Below are 21528 nucleotides of genomic sequence, written 5' to 3'. Positions count from 1 at the left end.
CCGGGAGTATGTTGATTTGACATGTATACTAATTGTTCCTGGTGGTTGTGAAGACAGGAGCTATCATTTGAATATCCTAAGATGAGGCCCTAGGCTTGACATCGGTCATGTGGCAAGCCTGAGCAGTAGAAAAAAAGATAGAAAACCTGAACAACAGATTGGTGGATGGTCAAATTAGGCACGTGAAGGACCCTTGGGTAGGTGCAGACCTTTGGCAAGTGTCATTCTTACATTCCTTATTGACTGGTGAAGCTTTTGAGAGCTTAATCCCCAATACCGGCTAGAAGAGGCAAAATAAGGTCAATAGGGTTTGACCATCCGTACTCAAAACCCAGATGCAGAAGTTTGGAATCTTGTAGAAGTCCCAAAAGGGTATCCAAATATCAAATTTATTCAAGGGGTTGTTCAGGTGGATTGTGAGACAAATCGGGAAAAGTCTGATTGGAGGGCTAATTGCTTGTAGCCCTATTTCCTAGGTCTAATAGGGGAAACAATACAAGAGTCTAATAAGCACCCATATGAGGGGTCAGAATCTATGCAAATGCCATAAAACACATGTGTGAACATTCACATAGGCCAAATTCCACCTTGTGAGTAAAGAACCTTTTGCTAGGGGTGTGGGGTTGTTAGGTGACTTTGGTTGAAGGGTTGGAACCTAAGGGGTAGGAGACCCCTTGTCAATTGTGAGTTGCCCTGAGGGGAGAGATCCTTGGGAAGGATCTAGGGCAGACTCTAATAACCTTGGAAGGTTAAGGACATTGGTCCCTTGGGTGATACCTAGTGGAGACCCTTAATGAGTAAAAACCAAAGAAGTGATTGAACATCACATATCCCTCTGCATCAGTTATCGATCAACAAATAGTAAAATACAAGTGATCAATACATCAGTCAGCATGATAACTATAGACTTGATGTCAGCAGTGCCATATCAACCATCGAAGCATACGAGATAGAAGGTGATTGCAAGCAGCAATTAATGATCCCATAAAGATATTCATAGCAAGACATATCGATGATCCATCATTATTGAATAGGCAGATCAATCAGTCCTCATTGATATCCAATAAAGGAAGATGCTACAAACATCCGATTGCTATGATCAGACCAATCTTATAAAGCCAGATATATTATCATCAGTCGAAGAAGATATCAAGTAAAATATGATATGCAGATCGGTGATCAGTAACAAAGCAGATCAACTAAAGCGTTTTTAGGGAGGGGAGACTGTGATGTCCCCATCTAAACAAACATTATAGTCATCTCTCAAAGCATCTTCATAATGCATCAAGTGAAGGATAGACAATAAGATTTGTTGTTTGGATTGTTTATCATAATAAAATGAACCTTACCTATGCTGGCTGAGCATATCTATATTTTGATTACCCCTGGCTGACCAAGACCTAGTCATAGAGATTGGCATTAATCATTGAAGTTGTATTCTGCGCTGAAGAATGAAGGCGGCATTTGATTATGACATCAAGCCGATATGATACCAAACGATTTCAGTCAATGAAGACAAACAACAATCGATAACAAAGATGGTTGACTTTATTCAAATAAGCCGACTTGAAATGGAGATATTATAAAAACCGACCATGAATCCTAGCACCCACGTTAATGTATATAAATTAAGTTGTTTAGTGGCCGACTTCAGCACCCTGGTTAACATATATCAATCAAGTTAATTGCCCAAGATAAGGATATGATAATGATCCAAAGGTTAGTGATTGGAAGTAGTCAAAAGCAGCGATTAATATCAAGCAATCCATATCAATGTGTAATAACCCCCGTCATATAAAAGATCAGCATGATTGTGGGAGAAAACTTAAGATCGACCAGCAAAGAGATCTAGAACATGAGAATAACATACTCTCACTATTGCTGCTTAGAGGATTAAAAAAGTTAACACAAACAAATCAGTAATTAATAACTAATTTTCATACAAAGGATGCGATTCCTAATCATGAGGAGCCACGAACAAGGAAGGAATATGTCTATTCTGAATGAAGGGATGCCACCAATCTGAGTTGTGAGATATTTAAGAAGGATCCATACTCCTTTAAACATCATTTGATTTTGTCTTGTTTTCTTATTTGTATCCATTATTGGATCTGCTCATGTGAGCAACAGCCTTTTGGCATATGCAGGTTGCACGGATTAGAAGTGACATTCAGAAACAACACCATCCATTGCATACTTTCCAAGCAAATCAGATACAGCAATCATCACCTTCATCACTATAAGTGATAGTATCAGACTATAATATTTGTATTATCATATATAATCATATATTTCAGAATTGATACCCTATCATTCTATTAAGTATTTGTTATCAGCATTATAATATTCATAAGGATTTAGAGTTTTTACTAAGAAGAAGTCTCTTGCAATTGATTTGCAAGTCAGTTGTTCCCTAATTTCCTAACGATAACATAAGGGGACATTACACATATAATGTCAAAATCCAGTGCATACAACTGTTGATTGTAACTAGGTAGGATGCGGATTCCAATTGCCTTAAGGCAACATTGAAATCCGCCAAGGGCTGGGCCCTTCTCTCCCCTCTCACACGCCACACTAAAGGGAAACGTGTTCCCCCTAATAGGGCCGACCCTATAACTAAAAGACACACGGGAAACGTGTTCCCTCTAATAGGGCCGACCCTATAAACCAAAAGTCATAAAATAAATAAAAGGGATCAGCTCCAAGCCGACCTCAAATAGGTCCTCTTGACTCATATAAATGAACAACCACTTGACCTCATTAACACAATTATATCTTTCCTCTCATCATGCGAATTAGCTCTCAAGTTGAAGTGAAAATAGTCAGGTGTCTGTTGTGCATGAATGTGAACTACATCTGCTGCCCTTAGGTGTGAATATCTACAGTGAAAGGTGCAAACTGCTTCAAGAGTAGGGCGTCTAAAGTGCAGATCAGGTTGCTGGTTAATGAAGACAAAAGTGCAGATCTGAGGTGTAGACCTGATACTGTTTAGTCATCTACATCAGCTCTAAAGTGTGGCCATTTCAGATCTCCTAAAGAGATAAGTGTTGTAATCAGAATATTGTATAATTCATAATCAGATCTGAGGATCTCTTCTTGCTGGGTTTTTCCTCCTAGGAGGTTTTCCCAGGGTAATATTGTCTTGTCTTGTCTCATTTTCATCTGTTTGTTTGTTTGCTTTCTGTCATTCACTAAGTTGAAAACCCTAACAACAAACATCTATTTTCTGAGTTTATTGTTAATCTGAAAGTAAAATTAACAACAACATCATAGATAATCCATCTAACCAGTAAGTCTTGGAAACATGCTAAACATATCCATTTATAAGAAATCAAGACATGGCAGGAATCACACATGGGTTGTCCTCATGGGATTAACTGTTAGAAGCAAAGTTCACAGTTGTACCCAAAGGCACCTATTTACCATACATGTTCATTTCATAATAATTTTGGCACAATTAGTTTTCCAAATGAGAATAACAATCAGTATATGCTCCTTTCTGAGGCAATGCTAGTGTTATTTTTGAAGAGTGGGGATTTTGGGAACACCTGAATGCTGATATTCAGTCTGGATTGATTCCTTAGTATCTTGTGTGGTAATGAATGCAATTGCTTGATATGGCATCCTTCTTTTTCAGCTGACTTTATTAGTTAAGTTGGTGAAACAGAGATTTCTGAGTACATAAGGATGGCACATTTCGAAATGAGATTTCAACTCTATATGGCAAAGAAGCAGAAATATTTAAAATTGTTTTGTGCTGTGCGGGTGGAAAAGCTATAATTTTGACTCTGTAGCCCAATGGATCTAGGCTTGTTTCTGAGTTCAATTGGTTGGCAAGATTCCTCCAGAAGTTGCCTAAGATGCAGTGAAATCTATATGCTTTGCTTGTATGCAATCTTAGTTTTGATTTTGTGCTTGCTTATGTCAGCCTTGATAGGTAGTAATTTTAGTTAAAATAAGGGAGCATTAGTTGTTAGCTATAGCTAAGCTTAAAGTACAAAGAAGGGAGGCATGGGCCTAATAAGACAGTAATTTAACAGGTAAATCTATATCTACACACTTTATTTGGCATGAAAATTTAAAAGAATGTTTTTTTTCCCCTTATTTATGAATATTTCAGCATTTTTAGATTGCCATTTTTTTCCTGATTTAATCCAGAGTAATTGAATTCCATTTATACTTTTGATTTTCTGTGTTAATCTTGAGTCAGAGTAATTTTGCTATGCTCTGTGATTATTAGCCGGCAGTATCAGCAAGTCCCAAATGAATTTGTTATCACTCCTTAATTAGGAAGGAGTTTGCTTATTTCAATTGAGATAGACTGTCAAACCTCATCAGTTGCTTGGTGTCTGTTTCTGAGGACTGAAAAAAATAATTTCGTTTTGGTTTTTATATTTTCTGTTGCTTCAAGTCAAGAATGAGAGAAGGTGATATGCCTTGGTTCCTATGAGCCAGTTTCTATTCAGATATCACATCTTAAGTACACTGCAAATTGTTGATTAATAATCAAAGATATTGGTTAATGTCTCATTTTATTGGTCCTTAAACATCTTATGGATATTATTTATAATTATTTTAATTTTCACTTTACTGCATTTTGACTAGAAGAATTTACACATTTTGCAAACTTTATAAGTCAATATAGGGCTCAACTTTCTCAGGCAAATGTAAATTGATATTGAACTGCTGGCTCAAAAAACTTGTTTGGGCCTTTGTAGTTAATAGTCTTTTTATTATGAGAATATGTTGCAATTGTTTGTGACATAATGCTGTTCATTTTATTTAAAATCCTAATCATGTCAAACATCAAGGAATATGCTTAACACCATGCTCAATTATTTCTGACAACAAAGCAGGATCCATTTGGCCAAAAACAACTTACAGAACTTCTTGAAAGGATGGGCAGAGGGCCTCCTATATTTTCTGTTACAAAGACGGGAGTTGCTCATTCTCCAGAGTTTACATCGACTGTGGAGATTGATGGGGCCTCCTATGTTGGTGGTGTTGCAAAGAGTAAGAAGGAAGCTGAAACAAAGGCTGCCCTTGTAGCAATTCGAACCATCAATCAACAAGTTGGTAAGTTTTATCATTGTTTGCATTCTGCTTAGCCAACTGCATATTTATTAGGATATCATGATTGTTCCTGTGACCTCATAAATGTTATTTATCGCTACTCACACTACTGGCCCATTGAAATCTGCTACAGGTGATCTTTGTCTCCAGCTTCAGCTTCAGGCTGACAGCAGGGTGAGCAATGAATTGCAACAGCCCTCTGAAGAGTGCAAGGATATTAAGCCTGAATTGAAGGCAGCAACTAACAGTTGCACTCCTAGCAACGAATTTTTAGTTGGAACCAATTCTAAACAGTTTGAGAATTCCTTAGAAATGTTGATTACGAATAATGAAGATCCTGTTGAAAAGGGCCCTGGAAAGTCAAATGCAAGTGATGAAAATTCAGCACCTTCATTAAATCCACATAACCAACTTCAGCAAGAAACTTTTCTGATCCAGCCAGAGCAGGAAGAGATTAAATTGAAGAAGGAAGGTGTGCAGGAGGTTAATTTAAAAGATTCTATAAACAAGAGAAGTAGAAGTGAATCTGAGAATCGTGAACAGATGAATGGAAAGAAGAGAAAAGAAGAAAATGAAAAGAACCATGGGATGATATCCAGCAACATATCTATGGGCAACTGATGCTATGCTCAGTATGTTGAAGATTTTCCTGTATCTCTGGATATCTGTTTTTTGACTTAAGACTCATTCTGTTCCTTGTGATTGGTTTCTATAATTTGCATTAAATGATAAATAACAAATGAATGTCTTTGTATTAAATAATAAATGAATTTCGTTTTCAAAAGTTGTCAAAGTAATTGATTTGTATCAATCAGGGTCCAGTGCAAAAAGTACATAACACAAAAGCTAACTGTGGTAGTGCTGTCAGCAACCCACATCTTTAATGAATCCATCAGTTAACAGGAGGACTCTATATGGAAACGAAACAGACTAACTGAACAGCATTATGTCACAAACAATTGCAACATATTCTAACTTCGAGGAACTGTAACAGAGCCCAAGCTAGCAGAGTGAGGTGTAATTGAAATACAAGCTGCTTGGATTATTGATAAAGTTCATCACACAATGCTAACTTATCCAAGGCCAAATGCAGTTTAAAAATAGGTATGAAATGAACTACATGTCAAACTTAATTTTAATCAGCTTTAAAGAAAACGGTATTCAACATGACTTTCACAATATTTGCCCAAGTTTGACATAAGCATGCCTGAAGGACACCATGGGCAAATGCTTTAAAAGTTAAAATCATATGAGCTGATAAGGAAGAGATGGTACATAGTGGGAACTTATATGTAGAGACAGAGATGGAACTTTTCCAATATCTATGGAGATGATTACGTAGACAAAGGTTAAAGTGTCCTTGTGTGAGCCAATGTTGGCTCAAAACTACTAGTCTTATCTTATATACAGTTAGTGTGGACCACTGCAACTGGTTGGTAACCAGTATTGGTGTAGAAGTAAATATATGCTTTTAAAAAATGTGGCTTCTATCTAAAGGAAAAAAAGCTTGAAGGCTTGAAGATATGTACGGCCTATTTATATGATAATTGTACAGAGTAGTCTTCTATTCTCATTGTTGGAAATTTTTTTGATGGTCTAGGTTAACTGTCATTGATTTATAATACTTGCAAATTAGTCATTGAAGGTTTTGACTCTCATAATAAACTTTACCTTTACCTTCGTTATTCTATCACTTTTTCTAGTTCATTGACTTTATTTTCATTTTTACCCATTATTATAATGGGTGTACATAATTGTAATTTTCTTTTGAGATTTTTTCACCAAGACATCAATACCTTTATTTTCTATATATCATCTTCTTGGTCAAGATTAGAGACTTATTGGACTTTGGGGCTCCTATGCAAATGACAGTCTTAGTGTAGCTTTCCTGTGGTAATGGTTTCTTGATAATTATGCTTTTGTCTTTTCATCTAATTAATGGGCTTTGCTTCACGTCGAAAATCTTAAATATAAAGTCTGTGCCAAGTTCTGACTGTATAAACTATAAGGTATTCTTTAGCTGAAAAAAGGTACATTAGGTCAAAATATAGTTATTGCTGGTAATGATTCTTATTAACTCGAGCCTGTATATAATTAAATATGAGGGTGAAAAGAAATTATAAACCTAATGAGATTGTGGTGCTTTTATTGAAGAGAGAAATTCAAAGCGCACAATTTTAATGGCTCAAAAATTAATTTGGAAAATGTAGTTGAGTTCATAATTAAACCTCCCTTTGTTGAATTGTGGTTCTTTTGACCTTAACAGAAATGTTAGCAATTAACATTCGCATGATGTTTGATGATACATATCTTTTAGTGGATCTCAAGGTCTAGAATTTTTTTTTTTTGAGATTCTTTTAGGCTAGGTACAGCAAAGAATTTTTGCAGTTTTGGGAAGTTGAAACTTATAATCGTTATGCTGATCCCTTTTTTATAGACTTAAGATGAAAAAAATCTTTGACTATGTTTAGTGCATAGAAAATTATACAGTGTTTAAATTGTAAAGTAATTCCTCAACCGAGTTTGAATGTTGAAGAGAACTTTTTGAGCATTTAGCTACAAGTCTTAAATACTAAAACAGTTATTAACTCATCAGAAATACTTCTCAGTTGACTGCATGAGTATTAGCTTAGCTTAATCACCAAATGTATATCAATATCTGCCACTACTTTAAGAGGAATCTAGAATCATTGTCATTGCATGCTATGTACAACACGCTAGGGTTTTGTTTGAAGTTATTAATGCCTCTATTATTTAGCTCTATTGTTTAAAGTATAGTTTGAAAACCTGGGCTTCGCAAAAACTTGGGCAGCCCAAAATCTTGACTCAGACTTAGGATGTGACAAAGAATCGGCAAAAAAACATAATCACACAAAAAAATTAAATTAATGCATGAGATGCACAAAAATGAAGTTAAAGAAAGCATAAGTCTATTTTGATTATCAATTTGTCATAAATCAAAGATTTCACATATCATCCGACTCTTGAGCTCACCTGATGAAAAAAACTTGCCATTGTCAGCAAAAATGTTTTTTTTTCCTTTCTTTTTTCCTTGTCATTGTTTCCAGTAGGTGAAAACTGAGAAGAGATAACTGATTGTTGAATAGTAGAAGTGGGAGAAGGAAGCTGTAGAATATAGTTGGCTGTTACACAATTATATGGTGTTTAAAACTTTCGTGTTATGAATTTTGAGCCGTATACAAAATATGTAAGCGACTACAATCTACATCAATTCATCAGATTTCTAGTGTGATATTTATACTGATAAGTTAGGAATGGAATATCTATCCTATTTTGGGCCTCATTGGAATGGGAGCTGTTATACTCCTTACTAGTGTTGTGCTGTGCACGCACTCCCCATCTCCGACAGGGGCCCCCTTCTCCTTCTCCCTGCTTTGATAGCATGAGAGAGAGAGATTGTATCAGGGTCTCAGGAATGTGATGGGAATGAAAGGGTGTAAGCCTAGAAGCCCAAGTCTAACCCAAGCCTAGCCTCTAGCAGAAAGCTCAAGGACTCAGAGATGTCCAAAGGCAGGAGGATTAGCATAAATTTGATGATTTTGGGGAGGAAAATAAAATCGGGTTCAAAACCAACATTGATCAGGAGTAAGAGCTTAGCAGCCTAAAGGAGAACAAGCTTAAGGCTCAAGATCTTTCCAAGCATTTAGTCTTGCACCTTCAAATTCGGTGTTTTGAGTCAAGGTTGGATTTGGCTTCTAATCCAAAGAACCATCCTTACACTGAAATTCTGACCAGGTCTGCTGCAAACTTGGTACTAGCACTAAAAGGTGGATTAAGTTTTATTCCAAATCATGTTCCTTTCACCGAACTTCAGCCCCAGTTTCACCTTTCTCCTTGCAAGTTTAGTACTCACATGCAAAATGAGAATAACCCTTAATCCAAAAAGGTCTCCCACTACCGAGTTTTGACCAAGAAACTCCAAGTCAGTGATGGCTTCAAAGTTTCAAACAAGACATTAAAGCCTTCCTTGACCCAAGCCTCAGCCCTAGTTTCACTTAGCTATTCCAAGATCTGAGCTAATTGATTTTCACTATGCAAAAATGATCTGAAGCAGAACCTTGGAAATCTCAAATATTGCCAAGTCAATGTTTCCCTGCAAGTTTGGTATTCACAGTCAAAATCACAATAAGGCCTAGTTCCAAAAGGCCTTGCCAACAACCGAACTTTTGACTGAAATGCAGCAAATTCGGTACTAGCATATAAATTTGGAATAAGCTTAATTCAAAGCATGCTCCAAACACCAAGTTTCTTCCCTTAGCAAGGCACTTCAAACTTGAGTTTGGATTTTTGCAGTCAAAATTGGAATTGGCTTTATTCCTAAAGGGTTTCCTAATGCCGAGGTTCAACCCGAGTTTTGAGCAGGCCATCTGCAAGTTCGGTGGTAGCATTAAAAAATAGGAATAGTCCTTATTCCTAAAGTTCTTCCTTACCCCGAGTTTGAGACCGAGTCTGCAGGTTGAACTGAGGATAAGGTCAAAATCCAAGCTTCCAAGCCTATATCCTCCATCACATTTCAGGATCAATCCAAGGTGGGGGCAATTCTTGTCATAGCTGTGCAAGTATCAAGGTTTTTTTTTATGAGCAAGCAAGATCAACAACTCAGAAATTTGTTGTTTTGAGCCCAAAAAATCAGATCAGGTCCTTTTTCCTAAACCCTTCCTACTACCAAGTTTTGTGCAAACTTTCCCAAAATTCAGTATTGGCATTCAAAAAAGGATTAAGCCTTAATCCTAAAAGCCTTCTTCAACCTGAGTTTCACACCAAGTTTCAAGCTTTCCCTTCCCAAACTCGACATTTGCAGTAAATCAGGATCAGCTAGTATTCCCAAATGTGTTCCTACCCCCATGTTTTGGACCAAGTTTTAAGGCACTAATCCTAAATGCCTTCCTGAAGCTGAGATCCTGACCAAGGATCCACAAATTCGATACATGCACTCAAAACCAGATTAATGGTGATCCAACAGGTCTTCCACAGTCTGAGATTAGGACAAGATTCCTAAAACAGCTAGGTGCAAATCAATTGGTGAAAGCATGTAGGGATAAAATCTAATTCAGTGACCTAGTCAATGAACTACGAAGTGAAAGTCTCGAGTTACCTTGCCATCTAAATGAAGATCCTTTGGGGAATGAGTGAAGAATGAATGGGATATTGAGGATTGAATATCATGAAAACGAGATTGATTCTTAAACTTGTCTATCCATGCAGGATAGGTGATACCAAAGGGAATCGGAAAGATGAAAGGATTGAAGAGGAAGAGACCACCAACGAGGCCAAAAGATGGAGCATCCAGCACGCAAGTTGAGGATATGATCGTGATAACGCTAGAAGGTCACCAAGGACAAAGTATGAAGGTGGAATACAATTACCAAAGTGTCGAAAGCCAAATGTATGTCATTTCTAGAACTCTAGAAAACAATGAAAACCCACAAGAATGCTACAGGACACATGCAAAAAATAGAAAAGGAACATCTAGGTCTGAGCTGGAAGTGATTTATTGTAAAAAGAGGATTAATCTATTGTAAAATAATAGCTTTTGAGTCCAATTTAATGCAATACAAAAGGGGGCCAAAAGTTAGTTGTTCACCCAGCTACCAAATTTGTTTTTTGGTGTCTTGAGCCCTATAAACTTTTGTCTTTTAGTGGGATTAATTGAAAGCAGCTGGAAAGTAGTTGAAAAGTGGTTGGAAGTTGTTGAGACCATTAACTAAATGTTGTTAGGGTTTCTAGAAGGCAATTCTGGGCCATTGAATGGATTGAATTCTGGCCATTGATTCAAAATGTAAAATCTATAAAAGGCTAGTGCCTCTCTCATTGTAAGGGGTTAGAAAGTTAGAAAATAGAGGTAGATAGCAGAATTAGAAGTAGAAATTAGAATTAGGAGTAGAACATGAATTGTTGAGAAGAGATTGTTGTAATAGCAGTTGAAGCAAGTGAATAAAACATTGAAGAATGGCATTTTTCCATTTGCCTTCTCCTGTTTGCATGGTTTCTTTTCATCAAGATTAGTTAAAGTTCAGTGATTTTAATGGCAAAGTGTGAGGATATCCGATAGATTTCTGGTTCATACCATTGGAGGTTTATTGACTGAAAGTCTCTCTGCATGGTTATTCTGAGCCTATTATTTCTATTAGTTCAATTGTGGATGTTTGTTTTGATTTATCCAGAATTGGGTATCCAAATGAATGTTCATGGTCTGAAAATCCTTTTATTTTCCTTTGGAGATTGCATTGTTTCTGTGGCGTTGTGAGTTCATCTTTGGCTAAATAGGAGACAGTTTTGTGTGGATACTGTGAAATCTATGTATCCACAACAGCAACCATTACTATCATTGCCCCTAGATTCCCCGAACCCTATCCTTTTTCTCTTTATTTTAATTAGTTTGAGAAGTGAAGCATCAACTAGATTGTCATATCGGACACAAACCAGCTTGTCAGATACATAGGTCTCCTTGCGATTACTAGCAAATCACATCAACGCTGAGTTATCATAAGCACAGTCATGACCTAACATTAGAAACCTTGGGGTTGTCTTGTTTTGACAGTTAAAGGGCATACAAGATTTCCTTATTCAAGGGAGAATAGGATAGACTCCGTGCATTCTATTTTGCGTTGACGAAAGTGCTAAATTTCCCCATCAACAATTAGTTTGTGTGATTTCCATGGTGTTTCTATTTTTCAATGTGCTCTTGACTAGATTAATTAGAGCAAGAAGAGAAGTAGATTTGATTCCTTTATAGCAAAGATATATTCATAAGGTGGAATAAGGAAGTGAGAAGGAACATGGCACAACAAAAGGAAGAAATGCCCTGAGAATATGATGAATCTCAAGAAGGGAGATTCTTGAAATTGCAAGTGGTTGTTCCAAATATTTTCCAATCAGTGGGGGATCTTGATAGAATAGAGAAAAGATTGTGAATGTGCTTATTGATAAGTTAGGCATTTCATGGAAATGCCCAAAGCAAGAGAGGAGACAAGCAAAGAGCAGCCCAAAGGCAGAAAAGGAGCAGCCCCATGTCATCCAAACATCCCAAACTCAGTAACCATTTAATGCAAAGGAAAATTAGAGATTCCTTCTTAAAGGAGAGATGGATGCCACAAAGTTTGGTTGTTGGCTTTTTTTTTGAGTATATCTAAGTTTCCATGGTATTAGAGAAGAGTAACAAATTTATGCTGCACATTGAACCTTGCTAGTCAAGTTTGAGAGTGGGCATAAAAGTTCATAGTATTATTTGATGACTGAAACAGATATTTATATGGCATAAAACAGTTACTGAGTAGTTGCCAATATACCTGCACATCATAACTGAGCCGTATTAAACAATACAATAAATTAGTGCACTAACATTCCCCCCTTATTACATTGTTCCAACAAAAGTACCAAGGGACCTGCCCCCACCGCCCCCCCTCTTAAGCCTTACACAACAAAATTCGCTGATTACATAATACGAATACACATTTTTGAGAAAATCTTTTTCTAAAGAAACAAATCTTGAATCAAGCGGGGCTCCATCAAGTTGCCTCATGACCCTCGGAAGGGTATAGCTTTGAGCTGAATTCTTGAATTCTCAATCCTGAACTCTCGAATCACAGCATCTTGAATTATTCGAGAACAATCCCTAAGAGCTACGACAGAGCTCTATCATTGTTTGATGACTGCGAAAGGGTATAAATCTTGATCATAATCTCAGAAGCTCGCTGGACAATAATCCATATTGAACTCAACACCAAATCTTGGGCCTATCTCCAAAATCAATATTGACAATACATGCATTCTTCACATTTCTCAGCACAAATAAAGAAAGCTAAAATAGGAAAAACAAGACCAAAACACCAAAAACGCTTCTCAAGCAAGACAACATCTCAAAGTGAGGAGCTAACTTGAGATGATGGATATTCCTCCATCCTCTAGTGCCAACAGCCTCCAAAATGACCCTGTTAATCCTTATCCATTTGATGACTGATGTGAGTCTTTGGAGGCCTCATCCTCAACACAAGCTAATTTAACTTCATTTGATCTATAGAAACCAATGTGATAATCTACTTTGTGAGTTGATTAATACCCTTTGGGTTAGTTCCTTATTTCTGGATCAAAATTAGACATGAGTTGATCCATCATTTCAATAAACGTGACATGTAAATTGCTTGAAACTCATGGTATTTGGTGTCCCAAAGTGGGCCAATTCCATCGCATAAACCAAATACTTTTTCTAATCAAACAAACTTTGGCAGCCCATCAAATAATCCTCTAGCAAATCCAAGTTGAGTTTGAACTCTAACTTTTGCAGTTTCAAAAAATCTAAGTGCAACTTGTGCAATAAACTCTATCGATCCAAAATTTGCCATGTAGATCAAGGTCTTGCAATTGACATCATACTGAAGCCCTCAGATATCTAAGTAGCATCGTTGGCTCCGAAAGAACAGAAGTTTGGAATAACCATTCTCTTTGTCTTGTGATACAAACAATGAACACCTCACTCAATTGCTTGATCACTACTATTAACACTTTGACAACTTCAGCTTCTTAATTGTTGCTTTTCAAATCTAACTGAACTTGAGATCAAACCCAACTATTTCTCCAAAACTGAAACAATTATACCTATATAGCCTTATGATAAATCCTTCCATGCAAACCTCTAAATATATTCCATGAAACACCATCTTAACATGCCTCTATCAAGATGTCAATAAACTTTTGTGCAGAATGAAATTACGACCTATTGGGAGGAGAAGATAAACTTGCCCTTGTTTTATTTCCTTAAAGACAATGTGCTAGGCATATGACAATCTAGCAAAGGATTTTGAAGTCATTTCTTGAACAAACTATAACTGTTGATACTTCATTAACCAATGCAGCAATCAAAAGGACACAGAAAATATCTACACGCCAATGTTCTCCTTACTTGAGGGTTTCCTCCATAAAATTATTGATTGAAAACTTATTATGCACTTGGACGTGTTGAAGTGGCATCACTGAATTGGTTGATGATGATCGAGTGCCACCTCAGCTTGTACGTATCCCTAGCAATATCTCTTGATTCTCTTGATACTCAACATCATCCAATTGCTTGATGTGATGGTTCATATTCCCAAATAAGGGCATCAATATATTCTTGTATGCACTGATTATGTGACCACTATCTCTTCCCACCCTGGGAATGAATTAGTCTGAATCTAGGGTTGGGTAGGCAATCTATGGTTCCAACTAATCTACTTCTGCCATTGATCAGTTCCCTACTGTTCTAAGTACACGCCCCTCGCAACTTTCCTACATCGGGTGGGTGGGAGGTATAGGCCACATTCATTGGTTCATAGACTTCATATACAGGTCGATCGATTGAGTGCATTCCAATGACATGGGAATGACGCATCATCTTGATCAAGTTTCTAACTTTGAAGTCTTCTGAAACTATCTTCTTTCCTTGATCACATTTCACTTTTGTATCTTCGTGTTTTGGAATCCACCTTCTTGTGACGTTGTTGTTGATGTTTTATAGCTCCAGTTGAAGTCTCATATGTATAAGTAATGCATATTATCGTTGATATGAATATATACATATTAATATATGTCATTATTATTATATATACAAATATCTATATATACATAATTTATATTTATTACTGTTTATACAAATCAGAATATGAGCACTGTATCTATAAGTATCGATTACATTGATCATTTCATTTGATCAATATAAATCGACTCTCTACATGAAATAAGTTCGATATATATTTATTGCTGTGCATATCGACTTTAGTCGATCTCCTTTCAAAGACGATTATGGAAATCGTTACTTGCACGTAACAATAATGATTAACGATTTGAAGAATCGTTAAACTGCTAAACAATAAGAGGAATCGGTGTTTGATTATCAACCGAATAAATAACGATTATTTATCGTTGTCTTGCATAACCCTAGGTGTAGAGACATGTCTCCACGTACGTGGAGGCATGTCTATTCATCAACATGTCTCCACGTACGTAGAGGCATGTCTGTCCATTGACATGCCTATACCGTAAGGTATATATCATGGTGCAGTTCGAGTTTAATAGGCAAGTATAGTAATTATAAGTGCAAGCCTTTTAGATATCAATCTGCTTCATTCAGCAGACTCCCATATAAATTACGCATTAAGTTGTGTTCCCTTCATATGTGCAGCAACCTGCACTCGAGTTCATTGTCATATAGTTTAGTAAGATCTAAGTATTAAAAAGAAAAAACTATTCACATGTCTAATCTGATCCAAACTTTAACAGTTGTGTATCTTCTTCCATTCTCTACTTTGGAATCTTGAAATATCTCTTTGTCTTGGTGAAATTTTGCATTGTATTGCACCTTGACCTCATGTTGTAGTGTCTTTGTGTTCACTATTCTTGACTTTGATTTTCTCAGCCTTGTCATGTCTTTCCTTCATTTGTTCGTCATCATTGTGAAGTCTTCTTCATGTCTTAAGCTTGAGGTGTTGATGTCCTCCTTTACATTGTGAAGTTCCTATTTGCCATCTTTTGAATATCTTGACTTCCTTCGCATGATTGAATCCTTCATGATGAATTGATCTTCTTTATGTTGTTGTGGCATCTCTCTTAATGCATCATCCTTTCTTTGATCTTGGATTGAAATCCTAGGTCGTTGTAGAGTCTTCTTTGTGATCCCTTGAATGTCTTGATGTCCTTGTAGGGCCTCCATCTTCATCATGTCTTGAGCTTGTCTTGCCTTGGTGTTTTTCTTGAATTCTTCTTGAAATTGTTGATCTTGTCCTTTGCATTGTTGTCTTCCTCGAACATATTGATCTCGATTTCTTAATGATGTTGAGTCTTCATGTCATGGAGTAACCCTTCTCTATCACCATCTTGGATATCTTGATCTTTATCTCCCCTTGTGTTAATTAATATTTCCATGTTGTATTGTGAAGTCCCTTTCCTTGTTCCATGCCTCATATCTGAAATGAGAAAACACCTGTAATCAAAATGCAAGAAAATTGTAATAAGAAATGTTAACTCAAAAACTTGCTCTCTTGATTCATTGTATTGTGAAGTCCCTTTCCTTGCTCCATGCCTCATTCCTGAAATGAGAAAACATCTGTAATCAAAATGCAAGAAAATTGTAATAAGAAATGTTAACTCGAAAACTTGCTCTCCTGATTCATGTTAATAATTATGTGAAACAAACTACATCAATGATTCACAAAATTTGCCTTATAGGATGTTTCTCAAACCCTTCACATGATGTTTCAAAATCTGAAACTGACAGATGCTGATGATGAAATCCGCTTAGATTTGTATATAGTCAGCTTATTTCTCCTTCACAATTGTCTCTTCTGCCATCAATATCAAGTCATTAGCATCTTGATTGTTCAATCATACATTTCCCCTCATTTTTCACTCCTGTTAACAATCTGATTTTCCCTCCAGTAGTCTGAAATACCTTGGAAATTCTGGAAATGTTGCTCCAGATCTAGAAAAATCTCAAAATGAAGAAGCTAACACTCAGAGCTGGGCATTAATGTCCCATGTCTCCTCCAAGAATCTCCTTCTTCTCAGGTCTGTCTTGTGTATTCAATAAGATTTGCCTCTTCTTTATTCAATACTTGTCTTTAAATTCTGATTTGCTTTGAACAAATTCGTATCATCATCTGCTGTAACTCACCTCTATCTGCTTGTGATTCGTTCTTTGTCTCTGCCATTGTCCTGATTTCGAATTAGACTGATTGATATGAGATGAAAGCTTTCATTTTGTATTTATAGAGGCTTCATGTTATAATTGCATCCTTGACAAAGGGGGTCGGCTCCATCTATCCAACACACTTTGGATTGTTTTCATTTTGCATCACACACGTTTCATTTGAACTATATGCTTAGGTCGGCCCTATTATATGTTTCATGACATTTTCTTACACATTTGCCTTACATTTCTTTCAGTTTTCCTTGCAATAAGGACACGTCTGCCTTGATTCACAGTTCTCCACACGTTACAAGTACTCTTTACACATTTGGATGAGGCCCTAATCAGGTTGACCAGCTCTTTGTTTGACACGTTTGCATAAACATTACCTTGTTCCCACACATTTTCACTATGTTAGGTCAGCCGCTTTTGGTATTGTATTTCTGATCTTGCAAACCATATATAATTGTGTTTGTTTTTCCTATAAAACTCACCTTTCCAAAGCAAAATCTAACTCTGCTCTACCTTATAGGTTGGGAATTTAAGGTGTGCAAGGACTGTGTTGGGGATTGAAAGCTGAGAATGTGACGAAGTTGAAAGTAACTCGCAGATCGAGGTAGAAGATGGAGTTCAGAATGTGGATTTGGAGGTTGATCAAGGACCCAATGAAGACGCTGTTGCTTGGAAATGAGATCATGTCGAGTGAAGAAGATAAGAAAGGAGATGAGCTACCTGAAGAGGTTGCAGTTGCAGCAAAAATTGATAAAGAGGACATTGGCGAAGTAGAGGTAAATTTTAATTCATGTAATCAAAATGTTGATTAGCATAAGATAGTGGATACGGAGATTTGTCCAGTTGCAGATTTGTTTGGGGATATGGAGTGTTTGTGTGTGGAAACAGTAGAGGATGTTGCCGGTGAGATTTTGTGGAGATGGATGGTTTGTGGTGGGTCAAAACCCATGAGAGAGAAGAGTGGAGAGGTTATTTGGTGTAGGAGGTCGATCAATGGTGGGTTGAATCCCACAATGTATAAGAGGAGAGGAGATTCTTCGGTGGAGGATGGTACATGGTGGATGCAAATCCACGAGAGGAGGGAAGAATGGTAAGTAGTTATTGAAGGAGGATGACGGTTGTTCCAACGCAATGCTGGAAGAGGAGGAAAAAGAGGCAATTTCAAGTACTTGACACAACAATGGAGTTCGCTGCAGGTTGTTTACAACCTGAAAGGTAGTTCCACTACCTGACTCCATTTTGTGAGTTTTACTCACAAAAAATTTCCTACTCGGCGTGTTTGGTGTAGGAGCACCCGGGTGAGTCAGCAATTGGCACCACCCAAAAATATTGTTGGTTTGGTTTTCAGTTTTTGTCTGTTCCTGGCTTCTCCTTGTCAACATCTCTCCATCAGATTTCGAGCTCTTGGAAGGGCATGGATATTCACGAAACAGTAAAGAATTTCTGTTGCAACTGCCGAGGTAGACATGGGTGTACTCTTGAAGATGGAAGAAGAATATATTGAAAAGAGATGTTCCCAAATATTAAGCTTCAAGCCAAATTTAACCATTACTGAGAAGGTGCTGAGTGATCTTGTGCTTCACTGTTTGAGCAAAGCAGGAGTGAGTGCAATTCGAAGGTTAAGAATTGCCAAGACGCTTCATCGAAATATTGTCTTGTGGATGCGATGATTGCAAATGAATTTGTGAGAAGATCAAGTGCATTTGATAGGTGTAAAAACCAAATTCAACATCATCACAGCTTGTGTACATTGAAATAGAGCAGCTTTGAATGGGATATACATGGTACATAGAAGGTTGTGGCTCATGCGTGGAAGACGAGGTTGGAAACGAATTGGTAAAGGCAGAAACAAAATGGCAAGTAATGAATCAGTATCAATGCAAGAATATGAAAAGGCCATCAACAAAAAAATTGAAATGATGGTAACAATAAAAGAGTTTATAAGGCATTAAGGGAGGACATCAACTAAGTTGTGTGTGGGTCTATTTTTGGCCAAGAGGGAGCTGTAGTGGCCAAGAGGAAAAAGTAAGCTATGTGAGCCGAGAAAGGAAGACATTGTGTGGGAAGCAAAACGCAAAGATTGGAACATGAAGTGCTATGAGTGGAGTCCACCCCCAAGTCAGGGCATCGAGATTGGTATTGGGCTAGTGGGAAAAATGTTTGGGTTAGATCCTAGAGGAAAGAAGGAAGTGCAAAATGAGGCAGAGTGTATTGGTTAAATAAATAGAGGGGGAGAAATAAATAGAGAGCAAATGAGAAAAGAGACTGATAGGGGAAGTAAGGAGGAGGTTTAACAATTTGGACGATTGAGCACAGGAAATCAAGATCTTAGCAATTAAAGATTGAAAATAGGAAAGCAAGGATGGTTGTGTAGCAAGAAAGAATTTGATTGACTTCCAAAACATCTGGAGATAATAGTGAATGTGTTGGGGAGATCATTAGAAATTTGAGCAAAACAAGAATGTAATCAGATTACGAGTTGAGATGGTATTGTTTTGTCAATACTGAGAAAAAAAGTTTGGCATATCATTAGCTGAGAGGAGTTTGTTTATTGATTTCTGATTTCATGCCATTGAATATAGGCAAATCTAATTTTGGAGATTAATTTTCATTCTGAGAATTTAAACAGTGTGTTTATAATTCCAGATCTCTGTGAAGTTGTAACCATAGTTTGAGGACTCTATGAGTACTCTCCAAACTTTGGAGTCCCATCTCTAGCCACGCCCACTCGCCACTAACTCTCAAGGCAAGTTTGGAAGAGTTTTTTTGGAGTACTCATCTGAGTCTTGCCCCAAGACTCTTCAAGTCCCAGACTCGTACTCTTGAGTTCTAGGTGCAGATTCTTGAGTCCACTTGGGTGTGGCTAGGGAGGTAGAAAAACATTAAAAAGTGATGCCTTCTTCACTTTTTTTGGTCCAATCTCGTCCAAAACAGGAGTGAACAGAAAAATAGGAAAGGAAGGAGAGGAGAAGAGGAGCATTTGAGATCCAAAAAGACAATGTTGAAGAAACAATTCATCATCATTTAGATACTGTAGCACCTTTTAGTTTGAGGCCTGACAAATTGAGTTATTTTAAGGGGAAAGAGGAAGATGTAGATTGTATTTGGTTGTTTTTCTCATTTTGACATATCATTATATGTAAACATTTATAAACCTATGATGTTGTTATACATTTGAAAGTATGACTGTGAATTATGAAATTTCAAAGATTGAGTGTTTGAAGACCATATGACGTGTAGTGTTTGAATTATGACAAATTGATAGTCAAATTAGGCTTTTATGAATTTCGTTTTTATTTTTGGTAAAACTACAGATATTTTTTTGCCGACTTTTTTGCCAAGTCTGCATTGAGTCCCGAATCCGAGTCCTATTTTGGGTTCTACTGAGTCCGTGTTGAGTCGAGGTTTTCAAACTTTGGTTGTAACAAAGTAGTATTATTTCTTTTATGTCTGAGGTTTTGTTTTGTATAGCTGCAAACTGGGACAATTTGATAAAGATCTCCTAGTCTGTCTTGCATCAATTTACCACCAAAAGCTCTTTGTTAAAAACCCTAAATTTACCCCTCGAAATTGCATCCAACACTGTGAGGTTCAAAGCAAGTGGTGATTGGGAATGAGGAAGGAACCAAAAGTAATTCCTTAGGGAAGAGGAGCCTATGGAACCAGTCTTTGATTGTCATGTCCATTACTTTAGAATCAAAATGAACATTAAACTTTGTGCAAATTGATTTCTTTCTACAAGACTTGTCCATTTAGGCATCTCTAAAGCTCCTAGGTAAGACCAATCAAATGTTGCTTTTAATCTTCTATCAAATACAAACTCAAAAAAGAGAGGCTCTTCCATATGTGGGCAATCAAAAAGGCAAACCAGCCCAAAAAATAGTATAGAGAACCCACCAAAGTCAGCAAACCATAAGCATTGAGCTTGGCCAAACAACATAACAAACCACACTATATTGTTAATGAGAGAAACAGGAAACAACTCTTGATGATAAAGCCTCTCACACAAGGCTCCGTGCCTAGCCTTGAATGAATGCCATATGGCCACTTATCACCCATCTAAGGATAACTTGATTGCCATAAATACACAAACATGCTGTTAAAAGGCGAAATCCTTAAACATAAAGCAATCTTTCTAAATAATATCCCATTAGGATACAATCATGATGGTCCTTTGCAAGCCTACATCACATTAGGATACAATTATGATTACTCTTCATTCTAAATAATATCCCCAAAATTATCCCAAGCAATAATATTGGTAGAAAGGAGATTTGTCATTTGATCAATGTCTATACCATGATTAGCAATAAGATTTGTTGCTTGATTCCCCTTGCAATAGCAATGAGAGAAGATATTGTATAAACCTTAGCATAACAGTCAAGCTTTCGCAAGGATAGTTGTGGCCAGCCAGTTGTTTTGTGTTCCTTGAGACAAGCCCTAAATACGAATATTGAATTTCCATCCACCATGAGATCCTTGTGCACAATTGATCGAGCAATATTTAGAACTTCAATTATCACAATCCTTTCAGCCTCATTGTTTGATTTAGATTTAAATTAGCCACCACCTTTTGCATATCCTGGCAAGCGAGCCAAACATCTTGTAATTATCAATTCGTTGGCAAAAGATCCTTATTAAGAACCCTAAATTAACTCCTCAAAACTTCATTTGACATCATGGGCGCCAAAACAAGTGGTGACTAGGATGAGGAATGAATCAAAAGTGATTCTTTAGGGAAGAGGAGCCTACACAACCAT

General features: G+C 37.0%; 1 protein-coding gene across 6 annotated transcripts in view; it reads left to right on the top strand.

The window, feature by feature from the left end:
* Nucleotides 1–21528, top strand: part of LOC131034556 (double-stranded RNA-binding protein 4) — an 89135-nt gene that overhangs the window by 63876 nt on the left and 3731 nt on the right. For 3 of the 6 annotated variants that reach the window (XM_057966069.2, XM_057966068.2, XM_057966070.2), the window contains exons 2-3: nucleotides 4857–5079; nucleotides 5210–5708. In XM_057966069.2, coding sequence (XP_057822052.1) covers nucleotides 4857–5079; nucleotides 5210–5697 — 711 coding nt within the window. In that variant the 3' untranslated portion in view covers nucleotides 5698–5708. Of the gene's footprint in view, nucleotides 1–4856; nucleotides 5080–5209; nucleotides 5709–17288; nucleotides 17545–21528 lie in introns of all 6 variants that reach the window. The other 3 variants (XM_057966072.2, XM_057966071.2, XR_009103809.2) reach the window with 2 other exon arrangements.

The sequence above is a fragment of the Cryptomeria japonica genome, chromosome 5 (assembly GCF_030272615.1).
Source record: "Cryptomeria japonica chromosome 5, Sugi_1.0, whole genome shotgun sequence".
In the NCBI taxonomy this organism is placed as follows: Eukaryota; Viridiplantae; Streptophyta; class Pinopsida; order Cupressales; family Cupressaceae; genus Cryptomeria; species Cryptomeria japonica.
Note: the sequence above shows the minus strand (reverse complement) of the source record. Positions and strands in the feature narration are given on the sequence as shown.